Here is a 25825-nt window from a genome sequence, read left to right as displayed (position 1 = left end):
GCTGGGCTGCTTAGTCTCCTCAGGCATCATCCACTGTGGGTGATGCCTCTGACATCACAATAGCCAGCTGGACACTCAATAATGCTGATCTGTGCCCAGTGGACACCAGAGGAGGAAAGAAAAGGCGGAGGACAAAGTGGAGAGGGAGGAGATGGAGCAATCCCTTATGTGATAATCCCATCAACTCACAACTTTTTCACCTAACATCTGGTTCAAGTGTAATGTGTTCAGCTCCATACAACCTGTACAGCGTCTGCGCCCTCCCTCCCAAACTCAGCAAAATATCGTGGTCCTCTAATCAAGAGAATTTTGCTCCTGTTGCTGCATGTGTCTCGTGGTTCATTGTCAGACCCGTGAGTTGATAACTTCTTCATTAAACGGCTCTCCGGAGCAACCGTTTAGAGGTAATGCCCTGGCTTTGTGGTCCAGTCTCCCCTGGGTCTCCTGCAGACCCCTCTCCACCCTCCTCCTTGGGACCACACAGAACTCTGGGAAGATGAGGGGGTGGTTTGTGAAGGCGTGATTCTATGGTAACAATGCTTTAAAACAGGAATTTTCACCTTCTTTGTATTCATGAGCCTTCCCAGGCCTGGTCAGACTTTGCTTCTTGTTCTGACAACACTCTTAAAACCCACGTGGGCCAAATCGTGGCTCCCCCGTGTAGCCTTAGAAGGCGCTATCACTCCTTTTATCTGGCTAGATGGCTATGAGTAGAAAACTTGAGAGATCAGCCCTGTCCTAGAAATATTATGGCATTTTGCTGGCTTATTTGTTGGTTAATTTTTTAATCCAGCAACTTCCTCTTAAAAATAGGTTCCTTTTGCCCTTTGAATTGATTCCTCTCAGCCCTTCTCCTGGTAAGAAATTAGTTTTCCCACCTGGTTTCACACCAGCCTTACCTTGCTGATCATCCCAGAGGTGGAAATTGGAGCTGCTTTAACCAAGGAGGCTACGATTTTCTCTTAGTTCCTTTGACCAGGGGTTCTCAAACTTAAGCCTGGATCCGAATCACCTGAAGGGGTTTTTAATCACAAAGTTTTCGATTCAGTAGATCTAGGGAGGGGTCCCAAATTTGCATTTCTAACAACTTCCCAGGTGTGCAGCCCCCTACATTTGGAGAACCAGTGTGTTAGGTCTTTTTGGCTCTCCTGTTCTCCCCTCCTCCCCCTTCCCCAGCCTGCAGGGGAGGGGCCCATGGAGCCTTAGCCTCGTTCCTCAGATAATGGGGACTGTTGCTAACAATTAGAGAACATTCACGATGGGCCAGACAGTGGTCTCCATGCTTTGCACAGATTAAATAATTCAAACAGCACAGCAATCCTATGAAGTGTTCCATCTTCCAGATGAGGCCCTGAAGTGTACAGAATTGCCCAAGGTCACACAGCTAACTAAATGGAAGGTTGAGACCCAGACCCAAACAATACAGCCGGAATCTGTGCTCTCAATGCTTTATTATCTTTCTTTTCCTTTTCCTCAAGTTACTTAGAGCACCTGGTACTCCTACAGTCCTTGGAAGTGAATACCTCAGAAAGGAGCCCCAAGACAACTGAGCCCATCTTAGGTACTTGTAATCTGCATCCCGGGGTCCGAGTCTCCAGGCGGCTCGGCTTCCCCACACGTGTGAGTGTGTGTGTGTGTGCGCGTGTGTGTGTGTGTGCGTGTGTGTGTGTGTGTGTGTGTGGAGGTGGGTGGGAAGGGCTCTCAGTGGATAGGACCTCGGGAGGGGGCTGATGTGAAGACGCCGGGGGGTGTCCACTTGTGAAGAGAGGCCAGACCTCCCCTTCTGTTGGGGCCCAGTGTCCCCTCACCATTCTGCCTTGGTCTGGAGATTTCTGCTATGGACACTTAGCACCCTAACCAGAGACAGACGAAGCCAAGAAGGAACACATCTGCGTCATCAGCTGTGATAGAAAAGTGCATGTGTCTTTTCTCCAGTCTGGTCCAGCAAGCGTGTGTGATCAGCACTGTCCTTGGCAAACAAACAGTAGAGACTTAAGTGGGAGGCACTGGCCCTGCCCTCAAGGAGCCCACGGTCTAATGGAGGAGAAAGAGTATCGTATGCCACTGAGGTAGACAGTGTGGTAGAGAAGCAGTGAGGGCCAGAGTAGATCAACAGGATTCAAGGAAGGGGGTAGATTCCTAAACCATGTCATGGATAATGGCGGGGGCAGGAGGGAGCGAGTGTGGATGTATACAGGGCATATCTACAGCAAAGAATATTTAATGATAAATAATAGTCTCTTAGGATTTGAACAGCCAAGCTTAAGTCTCTATTGGTATAGTTGTAACTGATTAAGCTCTTCATGTTTTTCTAGTAAATAATGTGTCAGATGCTGGCTGGAGGTCTGCTGGAGGTTCTGGAGTTACTTTAGAAAATAGATTCTACTCCTTATAGAGTTGCCTGTTCTATAAATGGAGAGCTCTTTAAAGTATTTCTCTACCCCTCTGGTCTGATTCTTTCCAAATTCTTTGTATTACAGACTTCTCTATGGGGTACAAAACTTTCCCCATGGCTATCTCTGACCCTGCGCACCCCATTGAAAAAGAGTGACCCTAGAACCAGTCCATATACATTGATAGGGACCAAAGATAAATATCCAGTGGATAAATACATCCACCTCCAAAGGTGGTGGCATAAAGCCAGATTAAAACAAAACAGGCCGTTGCTGTCACTCCCTGCTCTGGACTAGTGTGGCCTAAGTCCTCTCACTGTTTTCGTGTCTTCCTTTGGTTTAGAATTCTAGACGGTATGTTTGAGGCTCAGGAGGCATGAGCAAGAGGCCCTTGTCCACAGACATTATAACTATGGGCTCTGAGCTCTTGTCTTCTCCTGCAGCATTCCCACAAAGTCTCCTAAAGCAGAGTGCCCTCATCCGGCCAGTCCTGCTGATTCTGGCCCAGCCACTGCCCTGTGGGTCTGTTTAATTTCACAGTGAGATGCCCAGAAGGAGGGAAATGGCCTCTCATTTCTGTTTAGAGAATTACATCCTTTACCATCCTTTTCTCCTTCAGACCCCACTGCCTGGGAGAACTTCAGAAATTAAAAAGTAGCCCTCCTTCTCAAAAAGTCTGAAAAGTCTTATTCTGTGTGATTGCCTCGACAGACCTACTAACCTGAAAATGAGTTCAGTGCACAAGTAAGAGGTGAAAATAACCTGCCTTTTCTGCTTGCCTTTGCATAAATTCCTGGAGTTGGCTAATAGCTCAAGAGATCCAGTAAGGGAGGTGTGCTTCTAACTCCCAGTAAGGGAGGTGTGCTTCTAACTCCCTCTGCAGGGCTGTGGGTAGTGAGGACCAGAGGGTGGGATTGGCTCCGTCCTAGGGTTAGTCACCCAACTCTGTCCTTGGGCAGTTAACCAGGCCCTTCTTTTCAAATACATTAACAGTTCATTTGTGACCATGGATTCAAATATCCTGCCTTCACAAATTTGTCCATTCTATCCTCTGTCGAATAACTTGTACATGTATTTAAGAATTCCTACCTAAGGGAGTGATGCAAACATGTTACTATCAACTTTTCCAACATGGGTATTTTGGGCATATGTGTGGGCTGTTCCTTGGTGACAATATTTACACGCATCCCAGGGTTCTCACATTCACACGCACACTTTGGATTCCCATCTCTCAAGATGGAAAATTTTGTCGAGCAACTTCCTCATTATTGTAGAAAGTGTGGGACCTGGTGACTCAATAGTCCAGACTCATTTCAAGACATAGTACGCCTCCACATGGTCAGAGGTGGTTCACTCTGGCCCTCGCCAGACTTGTGAGGTTTACAAACCTATTGTGTGAAGTGGCTGTTGTTCAGTTGGGTCTGCTGGATGGAGCACAGACTACTCCTTTGTAATTTGGCCTTGTTTATATCCCTCCTGACACTCCTTCGTTGACTGTGTCTGGACATTGCCAGGGATTTTGGTCCTGGAGTTCTTCGGTAACAAATCTCATTGCAGTTCAGCTCCCTGGACCACAGTGTGCTTCTTTTCATGCTCTCATTTCCAGCGCTGCTTATAGAGCAAGGCCTGAATCTAAGCGCAGGAGTGCAAAGCCTGTTCTTCTCTTCTGCAAGGTCAGCGTGAGGATTGCTAATTCATTATTTTGAAATACGATTGGAGAGTCATTTTGTGGTATGTGGGGTTTGTCAGTGGTGGTCTGGGAGGGCGAGAGGGGCACTGAAGATTAGCGACTGGGAAAGCTTCCTGCTTTGAGAACATTTAACGCCTCTCCTCGGAGGGGTTTTGAGTATAAAAAAAACTAGCCGAATGTGGTTTGCAAAGATTTGTCTTGCATTTGTCAAGAGTAAGGTAACATTTTCTTCATCTCTAATTTATATGACTCTTAGGAGGCCCATTCCTATGAGGTTTTATTAGAACATAATCACTTATGGCCAAAAAAATTTGGACACGCCACAGCCTTAACACAGCCCTATTGGCATTGGTTTTGTCTCTTTCTTCAACAGATGTTTGCAAAAGAGTCGTATTAAATGCATTTAATTCTGCTGTCTCAGCCTAACAAATCTTTATCATGAAGATTACTTTAATTGGTGTCAGTTACAATCAGGAAAAGCTCCCATTATGCTTTTGTTTTCTAGCACTTGGGGAAATTTTCCATCCTAAATAGAATATTGAAATGGGGCATGTAGTAAAGATTTTGAAAACTGAGCTGATCATTTTATTTTCCTCTTTTACATATTCCTGTTTCTATTTGACGTTAAAGCTAGAATTAATCAGAATTCCAGAGTCAAACAAGAAAGAGGTGACTGAACAGTTTTGGGGTGACAGTTGGTACCTACTATTGCTCGCAGGTCACCCAGTCCATCAGTCTTTGTTTAAAGGAAATTTCTAGAAAGAACCTCAGATTTTGAGTAAGAAATCCCAAAGTCTAATAAACTATCAAACAAAATGCCTGGGGACAATTTTATATAGCCATTTTAAAATGTGATTAATAAGGAAGTGGTAATGCAAGGGGAAATGGAGACAAATCACTACCCTCATGAAGCTTATATTCTAGTAGAGAACGATGGAAACTGAGTGTGGTACACAGCAGGTCACATGATAAGTGCTGTGGAGACCAGTAAAGCAGGACAGGGGGAGAGGGAGTGTAGGGTGAGGGGGCGATGTGGGCAGTTTAAGAGTGTGTACAGAGAAGGTCTCACTAAGAAGGTAACATGTGAGCAAAGACGGAACTGAGGGAGGCTGGATGTGGGTCTGGGGGAAGAGCGTTCCAGGCAGGTGCAGATGTTGGGAGGTAGGCCCAGGTCTAGCATGTAAAGGAACAGCAAGGGAGCCAGGATGTGAATGAGGGACAGTAGTAGGGGGTGGGCTAGATCACAGAGGGACTAATAGTCCGTTCTGTGGCTTTTACCATTGGAATGTTTGATCAGAGAAGTGACATGACCTATCTTCTGGTATAAGAAGATCATTCTGCTTATTACATTGATAGTTAGAGTCTGGATATATTTTGAAGATCCAGCATGTAGGATTTGCTCACAGATAAAGGTAGTCAAGGATACTCCAAGGTTTCCACCTGTACTACTGGGAAGATGGAAAAGCCATTTGCTGAGATAGAAAAGAAGACAAAAGGTGCAGGTCTAGGGAGAGTGAAAGCAAGAGTTCAGTTTGGGACTTGTTAACCTGTGCTGGAGATACAACTGTAGGAGTTGTCTGCATAGTTGTCAGGCCAGAGGTCAGAACTGAGGCAAGTGGCAGGGGGAGTTGGCCTGTCTTATGTGCCCTCAGGGGTGGGGCAGCCTCAGACCTATGAGAGTTAGCCATTGCCAGGAGGAGGTCAGAAGCCTGAAGGTGAATCCCAACCCGAACTTGAGATTTCAGGACTAGTTACTGCTGACCTGGGTCCTTCAGGAGCAAAGGAGACCTCCTGGATTGTCCAGCCATGCTGGTACCTAGGAGAAAAGGGACTAAGATGGAAAGTCCCCATTGAAGAGATGACAAGATCACTTGGGAGCAGTAAGGGATTATTATAGGTATCTGTTGGGGCCAGAGGTGTCTGGTTCTTGCTCTTTGAGGATGGTCAGGTGCCTATGAATGACCAGCCCCTAACCACCATCGTACTTTCAGAGAAATCGCTGGTGGTTATAATGGGCTATGGAGTCCACTACGTAGATCCCTGCCTTTTCTAGTGAATTCAAGGGGCAGCAGCATTTTTGAGTGATTCTTTTTACCAAGTAACATGAAGCTCCCTGTACTAGTTAACTTTTGCTATATGACAAATTACCCCAAAACTTAATGGCTTCACATAATAACGTTTATCTCACAGTTTTCTGAGGGTCAGAAATTTGAGATGGCCTCGCTGGGTGGTTCTGGCTTAAAGTCTCTGGCAAGGTTGCAATCAAGATATTGACTAGAGCTGGAGAATCCACTTCCAAGGTGGCTTACTCACATGGCTGGCAAGTTGGTGCTGACTTTTAGCAGGAGGCCTGGGTTCCTCCCCATACGGCGGCCTCTCCTGGGGCTGCCTGCGTGTCTTCACAATTGGAGTGGCTATAGCTTCCGCCAGAGCGAGTGAACCAAGAGAGTGAGGTGCAAGCTGCAATGCTTTTTATGACCTAATCTCAGAACGCCTCCCTCACACTCTGTTGGTCACATACAACTGTTCAGATTCGGTGTTGGGGGAGAGTACACAAGGGCATGAAGACCAGGAGGCAAGGATCCGTGGGGACCGCCAGCCAGCAATCACCTTCCTTGAAAATAGGGAGGAGGTTTCTATCTTCTCAATCCTTTGTATCTGCCCAAAGCACCACTTGCAGCACCACTTCCATGTTATCTGGGGTCCCCCATCACAACTGGTCTAATCCACATCTCTTGCAGGGCTCCACCAAATTACTGGGATGTTTCTTTAGCCATCTCTAGCTCAAGAGGATCCCTTGGGAGACAGTAGGCAAATGCAGGTGCCAACACAGGAATCCCATTGTTTGCCATGTTGGTTTTTGCCATTTTCCCCCTGACTTTTTAGGTGCCCTCTCAGCTCCCATCCCTACCAAATGCATGGCGTGTGGTATTCCCACTGTCCTTCGGTCCCTGATTTGTGCAAAGATGCACTACAGTTAGAAGCCTTTATTACATGATGTGTCTAGGATTGAGTTTGTAATACAAATTCTTCCAGGGAGGTTTTGACCATTTAAGACCCACTGTATTCCTGCCTTTTAGCGCATTTATTTAACCAGTACTTCTTGTACGTTTGCATTTAATTTCCAGCCATTTCTCGCATGAGCAAATTGCCTAAATACACCTGTGAGAAACTCTTTTATGGTAAATTTTATTAAACTGAAAACAAGGGTATAATAAAATAGCACTTTAAAGGTAATTTACTAACAACTGGAGCCTTTAAACATTGACATACCATTGTGTAGTAATAATACCAGATTTGGTATTTAAACATATTCTTTGTCACTCCAAGAATCACTGGGACAGCTTTCTAATCCTCATGGTCTTTAATTATAGCTCTTTCAAGATTTTTTTTTACTACTCCTATGTCACTGATTTATAAATTATAAATCATTAGCTTTTACCCACATAAAACATCCAGAAAACTCTTATCTCTGCTGCTTATCCAGAGAAATAATAAAGAAAATATTCAGAGAAAGTAATAGAGGTGAGTTGGCATCATTGAACCTTATTGTTCTTGGACTTCCGTTCTCTAGACTGTCTACCGACTAGAGTTGATATTGGGGTGGATAATAATAGAAACTGCATCACAAAAGTGATCGATTAGTTGAACATTTTGAGGATTCCTGGGTCTTCCCCAGTAAGGAGAATTCCTTGAATACACATCTCAGTAAAGGCTCCTTCTGCCTGGAAGGTGGTGTGGATGACACAAAGGCCAGTGGGCAGCTGGGCAGGACCTGCCATTCCTATACCAAGTCCCCGCATGCAGGGCCGGGCTTCTGTTTGAAGGTGGAGATTCTCACTCTCGTCAGTGCTCTGGGGATACTCCCCCTGAGAGACTGATTCAGCCAATCAGTGCTGGCTGATTAATTTGCCATAAGGAGGGACCTTATGTACTCAAAGATGCCAGAGAGACTAGATGTTCTCAAAGTCCATATAATCAGCACAGGAGGGCCTCCACAGGAAGACAGATCATAATCAGAAACCATTTATTAAGTTGCCCCGAAAAATTGTCATCACAGAATCTAGAAATCCCTTGTCTGTATGATCAGTTCATCCTCTCCCTAAAGGTACCTGGGGAGCTCAATCATAGTCCAAAGGTTGTTTGGTGAGTGGATAACCAGGATGAGGGAAGCTAAGTGAGGGGAATGTTTCGTGGCAACAGGTTAGCTTCATGAGTCCAGCTCAGAATGGGAATGACCTTGCACTAAGGACTGAACTACTAGAAGCCAAAGGGCTAAAACTTCCTTTTTCCTAGAGGGGTACTTAGATAGGTGTATCAGTTATCTTTACCCCAAATGTAGACGCTGAATACAACAATAAACATGTTATCACACACAGTTTCTCTGGCTCAGGAATACGACGCAGGGCCCCTCAAGATGTTCTCTGGAGTGTAGTCACCCGAAGGCTTCACGGAGGCTAAGAGTTCTGCTTCCAAGTTGGTGCTGCGGGCAGCAGCACTTAGTTCCTTACCATCCAGACCTCTGTCCCTACTGGATGGCTTGAGAGTCCTTGCAGCATGGCAGCTGGCTTCCCCCAGAGTGAGTAACCCAAGAGAGAGCAAGATAAAAGCTGCAGTGCCTCTTCTAATCCATGAAGTCACGCACTGTCACTTCTGCTACATTCTATCCGATAGAAGTGACTCATTAACCCCAGCTTGCTCTCAGAGGGAGTTGATTGGCTCCACCTTTTGGAGAGGACTGACAAAGACATAGTGGACATATTTTAAAACCACAAAAGGTACATTGTCCTCTGTACCTTCTTTTCTTCTACACTTCCATAGCCGACCCAACTCTTCTGCTTATCCACGTATTCTTAAAATGTTTTTACATTATTATATTTGTAAATATAATGTACATATAAACATTTTAGGGACTTCTCTGGCAGTGCAGTGGTTAACACTCCACCTTCCAATGCAGGGGGTGCGGGGTGGATCCCTGTTCAGGGAGCTAAGATCCCACATGCCATGGGGTGCGGCCAAAATTTTTCTTTTTTAATTAAAAAAATTTTTTTTTTTTTAATTTTATTTATTTATTTATTTATGGCTGTGTTGGGTCTTCGTTTCTGTGCAAGGGCTTTCTCTAGTTGAGGGAAGTGGGGGCCACTCTTCATCGCGGTGCACGGGCCTCTCACTATCGCGGCCTCTCTTGTTGCGGAGCACAGGCTCCAGACGCACAGGCTCAGCAATTGTGGCTCACGGGCTTAGTTGCTCCGTGGCATGTGGGATCTTCCCAGACCAGGGCTTGAACCCGTGTCCCCTGCATTGGCAGGCAGATTCTCAACCACTGCGCCACCAGGGAAGCCCAAAAAAATTTTTTTTAATTGTATGTGTAATTATATATTATATAATAGGACCTGTGTCATAAGCTTCGTGTGAGGATGAAATGAGGAATTACATGCACAGAGTTCAGAAGAGTCCCTGGCACACAGAAAACATTCAGTACTGTTAGCTCTCAGCATGGCAGCTGGAGCTGTGGCAGAAACAGTTTGATCCAGTAGGTGTAGTTAGCCCTCAGAAGGCCATCGTATTTCCATGTTCCCAGAGGCAGTAAACAAAAGTCATAGTTGTCTTCATGGCCATGCCACAGCCCCACAGCATCTAAGCCCTGTCCCAAGGATAGAGAAAAAACCTTCTCAGGCCTGGAAGGGACCAAGGGTCAGCAGCCTCTTTGCTGTGCTTGTTCCTCCTCTGGATCCCAGGTTAATCCCTGCCAGAGAGGGCTTACCTGGAGATAACATGTTTAGTTTGTACTCTGAGTCCTATTTATTGATAAATTTTGTTTTTGTTCCTAATCTTTTTTTAGGCTGACCTTTCGTGGAAGGGTAGAATATCCAAACAGGGAAGTAACCTCGCAAAAAGCTGGGGAGTTCCTCAGCCTCAAGGATTTGTATTAAAGGTTGTTCCCAAATTTTATTTTTAAACATACATTTTTCAGGGTATACACTGGCTACGTGTGATCAGTGTTGGCGTTGGACATAGATCCATCTTCACTTCAGGCCCTTTTGCTTCTTGCCAGTGCCTCTTTAGTTGCTTGGGCTTAATGAATAGATTTTATCTTCATCCTAAGCATGTTCAGAATTTAAAACATGCCGGGTGTTTGCTGAAAAGGTATTGATGAGAAAGTTAGAACTGGTGCTTCCTTCATCTCCCAGAGCAACTTTAAAAGAAAGGCTGTATACCTAGTGGAATGCATGAGGGTTGTCTTGTGTCAGGTGGCAATTTGCTAAATATAGGGAGCTTGGAGGGACCTGCTGAGGTCATCTGTGCCCTCCCACCCGCCTTCCCCATCTGAATGTCTCCAGCCCTGTGCTCGCCAATTCAGTAGTCACCAGCCACACATGGCCTCTGAGCATTTCAGCTGTGGCTAGTCCAAGCTGAGATGTGCTGTCAGTGGTAAAGTACACCCTGGATTTAAAAAAAAAATTTTTTTTATTGAAGTATAGTTGATGTATAATATTGTGTACGTTACAGGTGTGCAGTATAGTGATTCACAATTTTTAAAGGTTATACTCCATTTATAGTTATTATAAAATATTGGCTACATTCATTGTGTTGTACAAGATATTCTTGTAGCTTACTTTATACATAATAGTTTGTACCTCTTAATCCCTTACCCCTGTACTGCCACTTCTTCCCTCTCCCCACTGGTAACTACTAGTTTGTTCCCCATATCTGAGTCTGCTTCTTTTTTTTTAAATTTATTTATTTATTATTATTTTTTGGCTGCGTTGGGTCTTCGTTGCTGCGAGGGGGCTTTCTCTAGTTGCAGCGAGCAGGGGCTACTCTTCGTTGCGATGCTCAGGCTTCTCATTGGGGTGGCTTCTCTTGTTGCGGAGCATGGGCTCTAGGCGCATGGGCTTCAGTAGTTGTGGCTCATGGGCTCTAAAGCACAGGCTCAGTAGTTGTGGTGCACGGGCTTAGTTGCTCCGCGGCATGTGGGATCTTCCCGGACCAGGGCTTGAACTCGTGTCCCCTGCATTGGCAGGTGGATTCTTAACCACTGCACCACCAGGGAAGCCCTGTTTCTTTTTTATTATAGTCACTCGTTTGTTGTATTTTTTAGATTCCATATATAAGTAATATCATATAGTATTTGTCTTTCTCTGACTTATTTCACTTAGCATAGTACCCTCCAAGTCCATCCATGTTGTTGCAAATTTTCATTCTTTTTTATGGCTGAGTAGTATTCCATTGTATATATGTACCACATCTTCTTTATCCATTCCTCTGTTGATGAACACTTAGGTTACTTCCATACCTTGGCAATTGTAAATAATGCTTCTATGAACATTGGGGTGCATGTATCTTTTCAAATTAGCATTTTTGTTTTCTTTGGATATATACCCAGCAGTGGAATTTCTGGGTCATATAGTAGTTCTATTTTTAGTTTTTGAGAAAGCTCCATACTGTTTTCCACAGTGGCTGCACCAATTTACATTCCCACCAACAGAGGGTTCCCTTTACTCCAGATCTTCACCAACATTTGTTATTTGTGTTCTTTTTGTTGATAGCCATTCTGACAGGTGTGAGGTAATATCTCATTGTGGTTTTGATTTGCATTTCCCTGATAATTAGCAATGTTGAGCATCTTTTCATGTGCCCGTTGGCCATCTACATTTCCTCTTTGGAAAAATGTCTATTCAGTTCTTCTGCCAATTTTTTAATCAGGTTGTTTTTTTGATGTTGAGTTGTATGAGCTGTTTATATATGTTGGAAATTAACCCCTTATTGGTCATATCATTTGCCAATATTTTCTCCCATTCAGTAGGTTGTCTTTTCATTTTGCCAATGGTTTTCTTTGCTCTGCAAAATCTTTTAAGTTTAACTAGGTCCTATTTATTTATTTTCACTTTTATTTCCTTTGCTTTAGGGGATGGATCCAAAAAAAGTATTGCTGTGATTTATGTCAAAGAGTGTTCTGCCTATGTTTTCTTATAGGAGTTTTATCATTTCTGGTCTTACATTTGGTCTTTAATCCATTTTGAGTTTATTTTTGTATATGGCATTAAAGAATGTTTTAATTTCATTCTTTCACATGTAGCTGTCTGGTTTTCCCAGCACCACTTATTGAAGAGACTGTCTTTTCTGCATTGTATATTCTTGCCTCCTTTGTTGTATATTAATTGACCATATGTATGTGGGTTTATTTCTGGACTCTCTATTCTGATCCATTGATCTATGCGTCTGTTTTTGTGCCAGTACCATACTGTTTTGATTACTGTATCTTTGTAGGATAGTCTGAAGTCAGGGAGCATCACTCCTCCAGTTCTTCTTTCTCAAGATTGATTTGTCCATTTGGGGTTTTCTTTGTTTCCATACAAATTTTTAAATTATTTGTTCTAGTTCTGTGAAAAATGCCATTAGTACTTTGATATAGATTACACTGAATCTGTAGCTTGCCTTGGGTAGTCTGAAGTGCACCCTGTATTTTGAAGACTTAATACAAAGAAAATGTAAAATGTTTCATCAGTAATTTTTACTGCTTACAAGTTGAAATAATATAATGATATAATGGATTAAATAAAATATATCATTAAAATTAATTTTACCTCCTTTTTACTTTTCTTTTAATACTAGAAAATTTTAAATTGCGTATGCTCGCATTATATTTCTATCTGACAGTGCTTCTCTGGACCATCTATCTCTATTCTTCAGGCCCCGAGGATGGAGGTTGTAGAGACTTCCTTGGAGACTCCTCTGAGTCTTTTGTCATTCTGGCACTTCACATCCAATCTTATTCTCTCATGCTTCAATTTGAAGACTTTTGCTTCAAGTAGTTGACTGTCCATCTCCTTATGAAATCCCTACTTGAAAAAAGTCAGGTATCTCTTCATATTGTTCAGTTGTAAGCCCATTATTTTTTACCTTTGACTTTCTACCTCTTTTCCGACTCTGATAATATTTTAAAATTTTATTTTATTGAAGTATAGTTGATTTATTAATGCAGTGTTGTGTTAACTTCCACTGTACAGCGAAGTGTTCAGTTATACATACACACACACACACACACACATATATATGTACTTGTTCATATTCTTTTCAATTAAGGCTTATCACAGGATATTGAATATAGTTCCCTATGCTATACAGTAGGATCTTGTTGTTTATCCATTCTATATATAATAGTTTGCATCTGCTAATCCCAAACTCCCAGTCCAACCCCACCCCCCGACCCTTGGCAACTACAAGTCTGTTCTCTACGTCTGTGATTCTGTTTCTGTTTTGTAGATAAGTTCATTTGTGTCATATTTTAGATTCCACATATAAGTGATAATCATATGGTATTTGTCTTTCTCCTTCTGACTTACTTCACTTAATATCATAATCTCTAGGTCCATCCATGTTGCTGCAAATGGCATTATTTCATTCTTTTTTGTGGCTGAGTAGTATTCTATTGTGTATATGTACCACATCTTTATCCATTCATCTGTCGATGGACATTTAGGTTGTTTCCATGTCTTGGCTATTGTGAATACTGCTGCTATGCATAGAGTTGCATGTATCTGTTTGAATTACAGTTTTGTCCAGATATATGCCCAGGAGTGGGATTGCTGGATCACATGGCAACTCTATTTTCAGTTTTCTGAGGAACCTCCATATGGTTTTCCATAGTGGCTGCACCAATTTACATTCCCACCAACGGTGTAGGAGGGTTCCCTTTTCTCTACACCCTCTCTAACATTTGTTATTTGTAGACTTTTTTATGATGGCGATTCTAACTGGTGTGAGGTGGTACCTCTTTGTAGTTTTTAAATTTTTAAAAAAATTTATTTATTTTATTTATTTATTTTTGGCTGTGTTGGGTCTTTGTTGCTGTGCACAGGCTTTCTCTAGTTGCGGCTAGTGGAGGCTACTCTTCGTTGAGGTATGCAGGCTTCTCATTGCAGTGGCTTCTCTTGTTAAGGAGCACGGGCTCTAGGCTCACGGGCTTCAGTAGTTGTGGCACACAGGTTCAGTAGTTGTGGCTTGTGGGCTCTGGAGCGCAGGCTCAGTAGTTGCGGTGCATGGGCTTAGTTGCTCCACGGCATGTGGGCTCTTCCCAGACCAGGGATTGAACCTGTGTGCCTTGCATTGGCAGGCAGATTCTTAACCACTGCACCACCAGGGAAGCCCCCTCATTGTAGTTTTGATTCACATTTCTCTAATAATTAGCGATGTTGAACATCTTTTCATGTGCCTGTTGGCCATCTGTATGTCTTCTTTGGAGAAATGTCTATTTAGGTCTTCTGCCCATTTTTCGATTGGGTTGTTTGGTTTTTTTTCGTAATTGAGTTGTATGTGCTGCTTGTATATTTTGGAAATTAAGCCCTTGTCGGTCACATCAATTGCAAATATTTCTCCCAGCCTGTAGGTTGTCTTTTCATTTTGTTTATGGTTTCCTTTGCTGTACAAAAGCTTGCAAGTTTGATTAGGTTCCATTTGTTTATTTTTGCTTTTATTTCTATTGCCTTGGGAGACTGACCTAAGAAAACATTGATATGATTTATGTCAGAGAATGTTTTGCCTGTGTTCTCTTCTAGGAGTTTTATGGTATCATGTTTTATATTTAAGTCTTTAAGCCATTTTAAGTTTATTTTTGTGTATGGTGTGCTGGTGTGTTCTAACTTCATTGATTTATTTACATCTGGCTGGCTATCCAACTTTCCAACACCACTTGCTGAAGAGACTGTCTTTTCTCCATTGTATATTCTTACCTCCTTCCTTGAAGATTAATTGACCGTAGGTGTGTGGGTTTATTTCTGGGGTCTCTGTTCTGTTCCACTGATCCATGTGTCTGTTTTTGTGCCAGTACCATGCTGTCTTGATTACTGTAGCTTTGTATCAACTCTGATAATTTTTAATGACCTTCCCTGGGTCATCTCTGGTCTCTGTTTTTTTTAATAGATCTTTATTGGAATATCTGGCCTCTATTATTTTTAAAACTTGGTATCTGAAACCACCCAGCATGGCTCTAACATGGGCCTGACTAATGCAGAGACAAATAGAAGGAATTATTTCCACTATCAAGTATTTGACTGGTCCTTTTGATATATTACCTCATTTAATCTTATAACACAAGGAGAGACAGGTGCTCTTGGTAGCACTCTTCACTGATGAGGGAGTTGAGGCTCAGAGAGATTGAGTAACTTACCAAAGTTCCATTGCCAATTAGGTGCCAGAGCTGGGATTCATGCCAATGTGTGCCTGACTCTGAAGCCCACATTCTTTCATTACCTACCATGTCTTTCTCGCCTAATACTTTTCATTGAATACACCCCTTCGTCTTGAGAGGCCTTATCCTACACAGCTGGTGCATTTGTAGCTTATGGTCAACACTGACTCTTGAGCTTGTTCTGGTATGTTTGTGCCTCACTAGAATTGTGAAGCTCTTCTGCTAAATTCCAGAAGTGCCTTTTCAACCCTGCAGATACTTTGTGAAAGTCCTAGCCCTTCTACAGTCATCACTGGGCCAGTTGAGGTGTTCAGGTGTTCGGAATGACTTTTCTGGAGGGAGCTTTCTTTCCTATCATCCCAGGCCCCATGGATAACTATCAGTCTCCAAAACAAGCTACATTTCAAAGGCCAGTTAAGGCAATTAATCCATGTTTACCTAACGGCAAAAAATTTGTGTTTTGAATAGTAGGGAATAGGAGGGGTTCCTTGGGAGAGTGTTAAAAACAAATCTTTTCATGGATGAACCTTGAAGACATTATGCTAAGTGCAATAAGCTTGTCACAAAAGGGCAAATACTATATAATTCCACTTAAATACAGTAACTAGAGTAGTGAAATATATAGAGACAGAAAGTAGAATGATGGTCATCAGGGGATGGGAGAGGGAGAATGAGGAGTCAGTGTTTCATGGGTACAGAGTTTCAGTTTGGGAAGATAAAGATCTGGAGATGGATAGTGGTGATGGCTGCACAACAATATGAATGTACTTAACGCCACAGAGCTGTACACTTAAACATGGTTAAAATGGCAAATATTATGTATATTTTATCATAATAAAAATAACCAAACAGATCTTCTACATTTAAAGAAAAATAGCTTGCTTAGCATGTGTGATCGGAGGTGCCACTGGAGCTAAGTCTTGGGTCTATTGTTCATTCTAGCTTTGAGATCACAGTCATTTTCTGAGTCAGCTTCTCATGAGGAAGGTGCAGGCGTACTTCACCGAGCTGAGGGGTGTCCTTTTTTCCCTGACAGATTTCTCTGTCTAGGAAGTTTAACCAACTTCAAACAAATGCCTTTGTCAGGGCTTCAACCACTTTCCACAAATGTCTGGGGAAGGGAAAGCAGCCGTACCTTCGCGGACTCCACTATATGGACCCTTGATTATACTCACTTTTCCATGGAGATTTTCTTATTCCTTCTTCACCTATCTGAGGCTTTGCCTAGACTTTCCTAAGAAATAAAATGGCTGTAAATTGTATTTGTTTGTACCGAAGTGGTCATAGCCTCTTTGGAGACCTGCATGAGAATTAGATTGAGCACCCAAACATCTCAGAGTGTTTGTTTCATGTTTCATTGAAGTCACTGCCCCCTGACAACCTGAGGTCAGTTATCCAACTCAATGCAGAGGCTGTTTTGAGAAAATTTAGCCAGGGTACGTAGATTGAGACTCTAATCCCCAGGAATTCTCTTTACAGTGTGGTGCTTGGTGCCACTGTCGGTGTAATTGCTTATTGGCCCTGCATATTTTCCTTTTCAGGAATCATTAACCAATGGCAACAGGAATCCAAGGATAAAGTGATTTCCCTCCTGTTAACTCACCTGCCTTTGCTGAAGCCAGGAAACCTCGACGCAAAAGTAGAGTATATGAAACTGCTGCCCAAAATCCTGGCGCACTCCATTGAACACAACCAGCACATCGAGGAGAGCAGGCAGCTGCTGTCCTATGCTTTGATCCATCCGGCCACTTCGTTGGAAGACCGCAGTGCTTTGGCCATGTGGCTGAACCACTTGGAGGACCGCACGTCGACCAGCTTCGGCGGCCAGAACCGAGGCCGCTCGGACTCCGTGGATTATGGGCAGACGCACTACTATCACCAAAGACAGAACTCCGACGACAAGCTTAATGGGTGGCAGAACTCTCGGGATTCTGGGATTTGCATCAACGCCTCCAACTGGCAGGACAAAAGCCTGGGGTGTGAGAATGGCCACGTGCCCCTCTACTCCTCTTCATCCGTCCCCACCACAATCAATACGATTGGAACCAGCACAAGTACAAGTAAGTCCCCGAGAAGCCCTTTAGCGCAGTCTGGTTTGGCGACTTGCTGTGTGTGGCATGTCCCACTGGGAATGTCTGCTCTGAGCACCCTGTAACCCTGGGAGAGGAGGGCTGATTGGAATTGGCTGTGGGAAAGGGCTCTTTGGACCCCATCTTTGTTGTTCTTTCAACTCTGGAAAGAGAAAAATGCTGGGCAGCTAAAAATGATTGATGGTCCAAATTCGGGTTACAAATAGACCAAAAAAAAAAGAAAAAATTAAATGAGACAGATTAAGTGGTGAAAGAAGGAAACTTCCTGTTTCCACGAACAGAAATGCCTTTCACCCGCTATCTTTCACCTGGGGTTTTTGGATTCGCTGAGACACTGAGTTCCCGTGTGATTCTCTAAACCTGATTCTAACCCATGGTTAACCAGACAACCTCATGGGCTTTGTGCATTTTCCTTTCTTTTCACTTCTTTTGTTTCTTTTCCTTTCTTTTTTTCTTTCTTTCTTTTTTTTTATTTTTTAATTTCACCCTGGAATGTTCCCTCCCTTGCATCTCCTGGTTTTAATCCCCAGTTGTCAGAGTCACTTTTCCTCCTGACCAGGGGGAGCAGGTTTGCTAACTGAGAATGCTGCTCTGTGCCGTGGCCTGGTGTGGATGCTATGGCCTTCTCTTGCTCAGTCTAACCCCTTAGGAGAGGTGGGGCAGGATGGCTTTGTGGGAGGGGAGAGCAGAGGACGGCCTCCTCCTCTTTTGACCACTAAAGCAAAGTACTCTGCCCACAGCTGGGACCAGGGCCAGAAGTCCTCCTCTCTATGGCTCCCCACTTAGGCTGAGCAAAGTGACAAACATGCCACTGGTGCTTCTGTAAAGTGGCAACGTGGGAGAGTGGCCTGCCATTAAACAGAGTTCCCTGATGCTAGTTTGCATGTGTCCCTGAAGACAGCGTCAGTGCATAGATAACTTTCTTGGGGAAAAGCTTTTGCGGTTAGACCTTATGTGCCTGCCAACATGCAGGAACCCCCAATTAAAAGATCTGAGAGGATTAAGGATTGTCAGTGACAGTTTCTTGGCCTCTACCTCCACTCGGATCTTTTGGCTAATGGGCCTTTTTAAATGGCTTTCTCAAATACGTAAGAGTGTTGAATTTTTACTACGTTGATTGAAACAGTACTTTAGTGGAATAATCAAAGAAGTACTTAAAATACCGCATTGATAATGCCACAACATGAGATTTTAAAATTCTTTCGTCCATTTTTATATTTAGATATTGATAATTTGCAAATTTGGGGAATTAGGTGATTATTGCATCATTAGTTTATTGTGTAAGAGGTTCTGGTGACAGTTTTTTTCTCAGACTAGTAATCCAGGGAACAGTTTCACTAACCTCTGTGTGATGGAGAGTGATGGCTTGAACTATTCAAGCAGACACATGCAGGCTGGGATGACAGAGCTTCTTGGCCGGAGTTTCCTGGGTCAGTGACAGAATCCAGTAATTGTTACAAAACTCTTTGATAGCTGGGAGAGATGCGGGCTCTGAGCTGCCTACCCTCTCAAAACTTGGTCTTTTGTACTTTAAGGGGTTGAGTTCTATGTCATTTGTCTTGAAATTAGTCTTGGGTCATCACATTTCCATCTCTGCTGATTTACACATTCCGGGGTCTTGATAAGATTAGTACAATTTGAGATGGTTATCAGATTGTAGTCAACAGGCACTTTTATATTTCACTGTGGCTACCTCGCCCAACAGAGGGGAGGAAATGCTTAGATGATTGTCATGGCCTCCTAGACCTTTGAGACCAGTGTAGTACTTGAGCTGAAAAGGACTTGGAGGTTTAACAAGGTAACTATATTACGTATCTTGAGAAGAAAGGGGTTAGAGACCCTTTTCAGAGTATCAGTAAAGAAGGTAAGAGCTCAGATCTCTCCTCCAGAAAGTTTCATTCAAACACTTAGGTCATATCAGCACTTGTATTTCGAGAACATCTCTTTAACAAAACATTAATGTCATTGCTTTACCCCTCTGCATTGTCAATGGTGGTTAAATTGTGCTCATCAAAACTGCAATCCTTTGGGTCATTCATTCGCTTGTGCTTCTATCAAATATCTCCTCAGCACCTGGGAGGCAGCTTGACAAAGTGGGCAGGACAAGGACTTTGGTGTCACTGCTTCCTGCATCCAAATCTTAGACCTGAAATTAGCTAACTGCAACTTGGCTGAGTTACTTCACCTCTCTGAGCAAGGTCCCCACTTGTAAAATGGGAACATTCATGATACCTGCCTGCGAGGGTTGTGGTGAGGGTAAATGAGACTATGTACGTAAATGCCCAGCCCTGGCCAGGGCTGGCAACAGTAAGCACTCAGTAAGTGTCTGCTAAATGAATGAGAGAGACTGGGCAAGACAGTGAGAAGCAAAGTGCTAGCACTAACCCCCAGACTCTGTGCCCTCATTTGCATTGTATCTTTCCTGAGCCCAGACCATGCAGCATGGTCTAGGGGGACTTGAGTCTGCTGTGACCATTTCACTGCAATAGAAAATGGTTTGGCCTTAAGCCTTCAGATTCCAAGATAGAAGAGTACCAGCTTGTTTGAGAAAAAGCAAAGAAGGTTGCTGGCTGAAAAAGGGTGAGTGAGGTAGACAGCAGTGGGAGAGGTTGCAGAGGTAACAGGGAGGGAGACATCCTACAGGGTATTGTGGGCCATTGCAAGAACTTTGACTTTTTCTCTCAGCAATCCCATTGGAGGATTTTTGGCAAATGAGTGATGTGATCTGACTCATGTTTTAAAGGGATTGTTTTGGCTGCTGTGTTAAGAATAGATTGTACCAGGACAAGGACAGAAACATGAAGACTGGTTAAGAGACTATTGCAGTAATCCAGGCAAGACATTGATGACTTGCACCAGAATGGCTGCAGTAGAAGGGGGGAGAAGTGGTCAAGTCTAGATGTATTTTTGAAAGTACAGCCAAAAGGATTTCCTGACAGAATAAATGAGTTGTGAGGGGAAAAATTCAAGAATGACTTCAGGGTTTTTGCTTACACAACTTGGAAGGATGGTATTGCCATCAGTTGAAATGAGGAAGTCTCTATTTATTGAGTAGGTTTGGGGGTAAGATTGGGAGTTCAGTTTCATAGATGGTGAGTTTATACATCTGTTAGACAATCAGAGATGTCTAGTAAGCAATTGGATATATGAGCATGCAGTTTGGGAGAGAAGACTGACCTAAGATAGACATTTGGGAGTTCAGCACATGGGTGATATTTAAAGCTATGAAACTATGAGATGAGATTACCATAGGAGAGATGCAGATAGAGAAGAGAACCAGCGGCTGAACCTTAGCACGTCAACATGAAGGCTGGGGAAAAGCAGACGAAGCAGCAAACCAAGGAGAAACCATTGAAGTTGGAGAAAACTCACGTGTATGTGTGTGTGTGTGTGTGTGTGTGTGTGTGTGTCAAGGCAAATGAAGAAAAGGTTTCAAGAAGGAAAAAGTGATCAACTGAGTCAAATGCTACTGATAGGTCCAATAAGATGAGGACCAGGAAGTGACCGTTGGATTTATCAAAGAGAGATCTTAGAGATCAATTGGAAGTGCTTCACACATGATAGGCATTTAAGGGAAGAAGAAAGTTGAGTTAGTGATTCCAAAGAGATAAGAAACAAGATAGGGAGAGAAACTAGCTATAAGCTTGATTTTGGATGTATATTGGCTTTGAGAAGGTGCTGGCACATTGAGATGGAGAAAATGATACATTAAAAAATAGATGATGGAACCACACAGATTTTTTGAAGGAAGGGATTAAGATGAGGCTAAAAGTAGAGGGCAAAAACTATGTCCTAATCTAACAAGAATCAACCAATTTTCATCCATTTAGACAGAGGAGAGAGTACCTTTTATTGATTACAGAAGTTGAATCAAATGAGATCCCACAGGATCTTTGAGCTGGGGCTTTTCTTCCATGAGATAAGAGAAGAATGGGTTGGGACAATCGAGAGTCTATGAAGCACCATTTTGGAGAGCATCAAGGTGTTTCAGACGAGAGGGGAGAATCTGTTTTCAGTACCTAGCTCTCCTTTTAAGGCTACTCAGGGGTCTGCTGACTGAGAGCAAGAATGTGCAGATTCTTCATCATGAGCCTGTGGGACCAGAAAGGACCAAGGTATTGGCTGTCACAAATCATGGCCTTTGTATTGACCATCACAAACAATTCCAAATACAACATGCCTAGAACCTGGCTTAGCACCTTTAGGTTTGCTTTCTGTCTCAAGTCTTCCATAGAAAAAGTAAACTCTCCAGGAAAAGAACCATCCAGGTTTTCTTAAGAGCCCACAGAATTTTGCTGTGGGCAGGTCAGTGCCATCTCCATTGCCCCAGACTGATTTTCTAACCATTTTCTACTCTTCACTGGCAGAATTTGACTTGGGAGAAAACTATGTGCTGCAGTTACAAATGAAAGGAACTTGTTTCTATTCAAATCATTGCCAATACACGATTTTTCTTAGCATTCTTTACATTTGGATTTGAACACATGCCAACCTTTGCTAGCCTAGACTGAGGCAAGAACTCAGAAACTTTGCATTACAAAAATTATTCCAAAGTGCTCCATTTGAACTGCCCACTTCTTCTACAGTCTCATGGTATAGCTTGGAACCTTAGTATTTCTTTTATTAATCTAAATTGATTTTTCTGATGATAAAAGCAATACATTAAAAATTTGGGGGTACCATAGATCATGAAAAGTAAATTAACAGTAATCGCTGCATCGTGCTTACTACATGCTAGGTACTCTTCAAAACGCTTTACATAAATATTAGCTCATTTAATTCTTATAATCCCACGATGTGGCTATTATTGTTATTCCCATTTGACAGATAAGGAAACCGAGGCACAGAGAGGCCAAGCAACTTGACCAATGTCACAGACCATCCAAGTCTTGTACCCCAAGTATGCTTGCTTTGCACTGACTCATATACTGAGCATTCTGTGTCCCAGTTCTTGGTTGACATATTTGCCTCCCCTTCCTGATTATGAACTCTTTGGGGACAGGGGTTTTGTCTTCTTTATCCCTCTTTCCCAGCACCTTGAACACCCTCAAAAAGTCACAGAAATGTTGGAGATGGCAAATTCCTGGCACGTGTTCAGCTGCCACTCTCCTGTGGTAGAGCATCTCTTAGATAATGGCTGTCTCCTGCTAAGCCCAGATGTGGCCTCTGCGTCCTCCTCAATATACCCCTTGAGGCAGCCACTATAATTCAATAAGAGATGGCATGTGAGCTGAAGCCTGTCTGCCCGCCCTGCCAGAAACGTTTGCTGAACAGTAGGGACTTAATAAATTCCTGGGCTCACTAGGCAGATGTTCATGAAATTAATGGATTTCCAAAATAAATAAGAAAGTGTCCTTGAGAACTCACTAAATATTTGGTGATAATATTGATCATTTACCATTCTATCATAATCCTTACAGTCATCCTGACTTATGTTACCAACTTGGTCTCAATACTAACAGACTTTTAGTAACATACTGTGATCTTGATTGTGGAGATAGTTATATGAATTTATATAGGTGATAAGATGCGCAAATATATACCAAAAAAATAGTGTGTACAAAAACTGCTGAGATCTGAGTAAGGTCTATAGTCTTGTTAAGGGTGTTGTGTTAATGTCAGTTTCCTAGTTTTGGTAATACACTACAGTTGTGTAAGATGTCATCTTGGGCGATGCTGGGGGGATGGGTACATGAGACCTCTCTATGTAGTATTTTTGCGATTTCTTGTAGATCTGTAGTTATTTCAAAATTGAAAGTTAAAATGTAAAAACTACTGGGGCATCCTGTGCCTTGATATTTCTTGGACCTTGATCCTTGTTTCTCAGCCTTCCTGCGGGGTGGAAGGTCCATCCCTTCATGGAAAGGATGGCTGCAGGGACCCAGGGAGCAGAGACCTGAAACAAAACTAATTCAGCAGGGCAAGGTAAAAAGGAGGGATGTTGTGGATCTCAGGAAATGGGGCTCCTTTGGGAACCCTGAATCTGCAACTGAAAAAAAAAAAACCCAATTCCATCAGCCCCTTAGGCAGCCAAGGCCAGCTCTTTCAAAGATACCCGTTTGGCACAAGAAGTCCTTTTCTCTCTGCCCTTCACATTTTCTTACAAGGCTACCAGCTACTTCGAGCTCATTCCAGCCATCCTGTAAAAAACCATTAGAACACAAATATTCAAGGGGAGGAGAGAGAACACTCAACTTTGTGCAGGCCTGATAAGAAGAGGTCTTGGCAAGTGGTCTCCTGGAAACTGAAAAGAGGGACAAGGCTTGGAGACCTTGCTTCTGTCTTGCAGACTGCAGGTCATCCCCATCCTAAGCCTTGGGAGCCACTGGTGTCCTTTGGAGTTCCTTTAAAATTTTCATGGAATTATTTTGTCTTTTACCAACAGACTTTCTTTCTTGGTGGAAAATTTCTTCTTCCCCAAAACGTAGCCAACCTGGCATGTAACTGAAAAATTCCCTTAGATCCTTAACCCCTCATTTGCTCTTGAAAGAGGTAACTCTAGTTGCTTTGCTTCCTTTGAGAAGCATTTATAACAGCTGGCATGATATATTTTTAGCTTCAGCTTCCTTCCCCTTTGGGGGAACCTTTTTTTAAATATGGCCCTGGCCTTCCTGATATGACATTGTGAAGATGGCTCAGTGATATCTCAGAGGACCCAATATTGCCACTGCCTGATCCTTCTCCTGTTTCCAAGAGTCCAAAGGTTTTACAGGACGGTGCTTTTCCTCACTGTGTCTAGTGTTTGTTTTCTGGGGCTTGGGGAGGAACAATCAGAAAAAACACTGTAGTAAGCAAGAAGCCTGCTAGTTTATTATGCATCGGAGATCCCACTGCTTGGGAAAAGTCAAAGACCTCCATGGTACACGTGCCTTGGTTCATGAGGCTGTACCATCCGGCCTCTATCTGGGAGGAGTTTTTTAGACTGTAATGACAGTGAGGGTTATTAAACACTAGATGAGCTCCAGAGGAAGGCAGTACTGTTTCTAATTCCCCACTGTACTTCAAAAATAGGATGGATTCTGGCTGGAATAAATGGCTTAAATTGGACTAGCCTGGAAGAGGGGAGGAAGAAGGAGATGAACAGGCTGGCTTCTTTAAGACATTTTCTGAGCCCTGTAGTCTTAGAATTTCTATTATTTCACAAGATTTAGAGTTATAGTCTAACAGTGGCTACTCCATGAACAATGGGACAAAAAAATCTTTTAATCTTGCATTTACTTATTTTTTTTCTTTTCTCACTTTTAAGATTTCTGGGGACAAACTCAGGTTACACTGAGGAAAGATGTATCAAGAGTGTAGCTTATCTTTGATGTTGTTAACATTAAGCAAATTAAACCCTTGAATTTCATGGTGACAGGTGAGGGTAAATTTTAGTAGAAGCAATTACTATTAATCTGAGGTATATTTTCTAACTCTTGAACACTGTAGGTATCATTCCTGCCATCACCTACCCCCACCCCAGTCCTCGACATTCTGTTAGGTAAAATACGGTCTTAGAAAGTCTCAGGTGTAAGTCAAGTAAGAGGAGGGATATGGAGATGGGGAAGTGAGGTAGGCAGGGGGCTTCCAAAATCTGGAAAGTGCTATAAAGGATTTTTGTGGATTGGAGAAAGGCTAAAACTCCCAACATACCCTGGGAGAGTCATTCTTTGCCAAAAGTCTGGACCATTCCCATAGACAAATTCCATGGCTACAATTAGAGAGTAGAGCCAATGAGAGCACAGGGTTTGCTTTAGAGATTTGTTTCACAGCCAACCTTGCCGAGATGCATCCTTTTGGAAAAGCCCAGCAAAACCCACACGGAGCTAAAAATTTATAACAGATTATTTTATACTTTAGCCTTCTCCTTTGCACAGTAAGACATTGCAATGCAAAGGGGATTATAAGGCTATAAGTGGCATTCTAGATATTCAAGTTTGGGGTATAAATGATGAGGCAGTCTTGATCAAAATCAAGAACGTGGCTTTGAAGTCAGATGTCTTGGTTTTAAATTCCAGCCCCACCAATAACTGGGTATGTGACCATGGACAAGTTACTTGAGCTCTAAACTTCCTTTCCTCATCCATAAAATGGGAATACATTTCGGTAGGAGATCTCTTAATTGGCTTGATAGGTTGGATGGTTGATGTGGTAATTGCAATAGCTGTTTAAAGCAGGAAATCATAAAAAAAGGCTTAAGACCTTAAACATATTATTTTAACTTAAAGTGTAAATACATTCATGTGCCATCTTTTGTATCGTGAGATGGTCCTTTCTTTGAGGATAGGGTTCCTGACTGAGGCTGCTATTTGTTTTTCCTGTATAAATCACACTCTTGATGCATTATTGTCTGTGATTTCCTTAAAATGGAAGTGGAATTTGAAGACATTTGCAAAAACAGAGCACAGAATCTTTCTAGATTCTGGTTTTTCTCTTTTTATAATTTAGCTTATAGTTTTCTCACTAACACTGAATTCAACAG

General features: G+C 42.7%; 1 protein-coding gene across 6 annotated transcripts in view; it reads left to right on the top strand.

The window, feature by feature from the left end:
• Window positions 1-25825, top strand: part of SAMD4A (sterile alpha motif domain containing 4A) — a 221215-nt gene that overhangs the window by 121958 nt on the left and 73432 nt on the right. For all 6 annotated transcript variants that reach the window (XR_014260777.1, XR_014260778.1, XR_014260779.1 and 3 more), the window contains exon 3: window positions 16816-17334. Coding sequence is in view for 3 of the 6 variants with exons in the window: in XM_082450396.1 (XP_082306522.1) it covers window positions 16816-17334 (519 nt within the window). In the remaining 3 variants the exon portion in view is untranslated. The remainder of the gene's footprint in view (window positions 1-16815; window positions 17335-25825) is intronic.

This window comes from Balaenoptera physalus (assembly GCF_965194825.1).
Source record: "Balaenoptera physalus genome assembly, chromosome: 2".
Taxonomy (NCBI): domain Eukaryota; kingdom Metazoa; phylum Chordata; class Mammalia; order Artiodactyla; family Balaenopteridae; genus Balaenoptera; species Balaenoptera physalus.
Note: the sequence above shows the minus strand (reverse complement) of the source record. Positions and strands in the feature narration are given on the sequence as shown.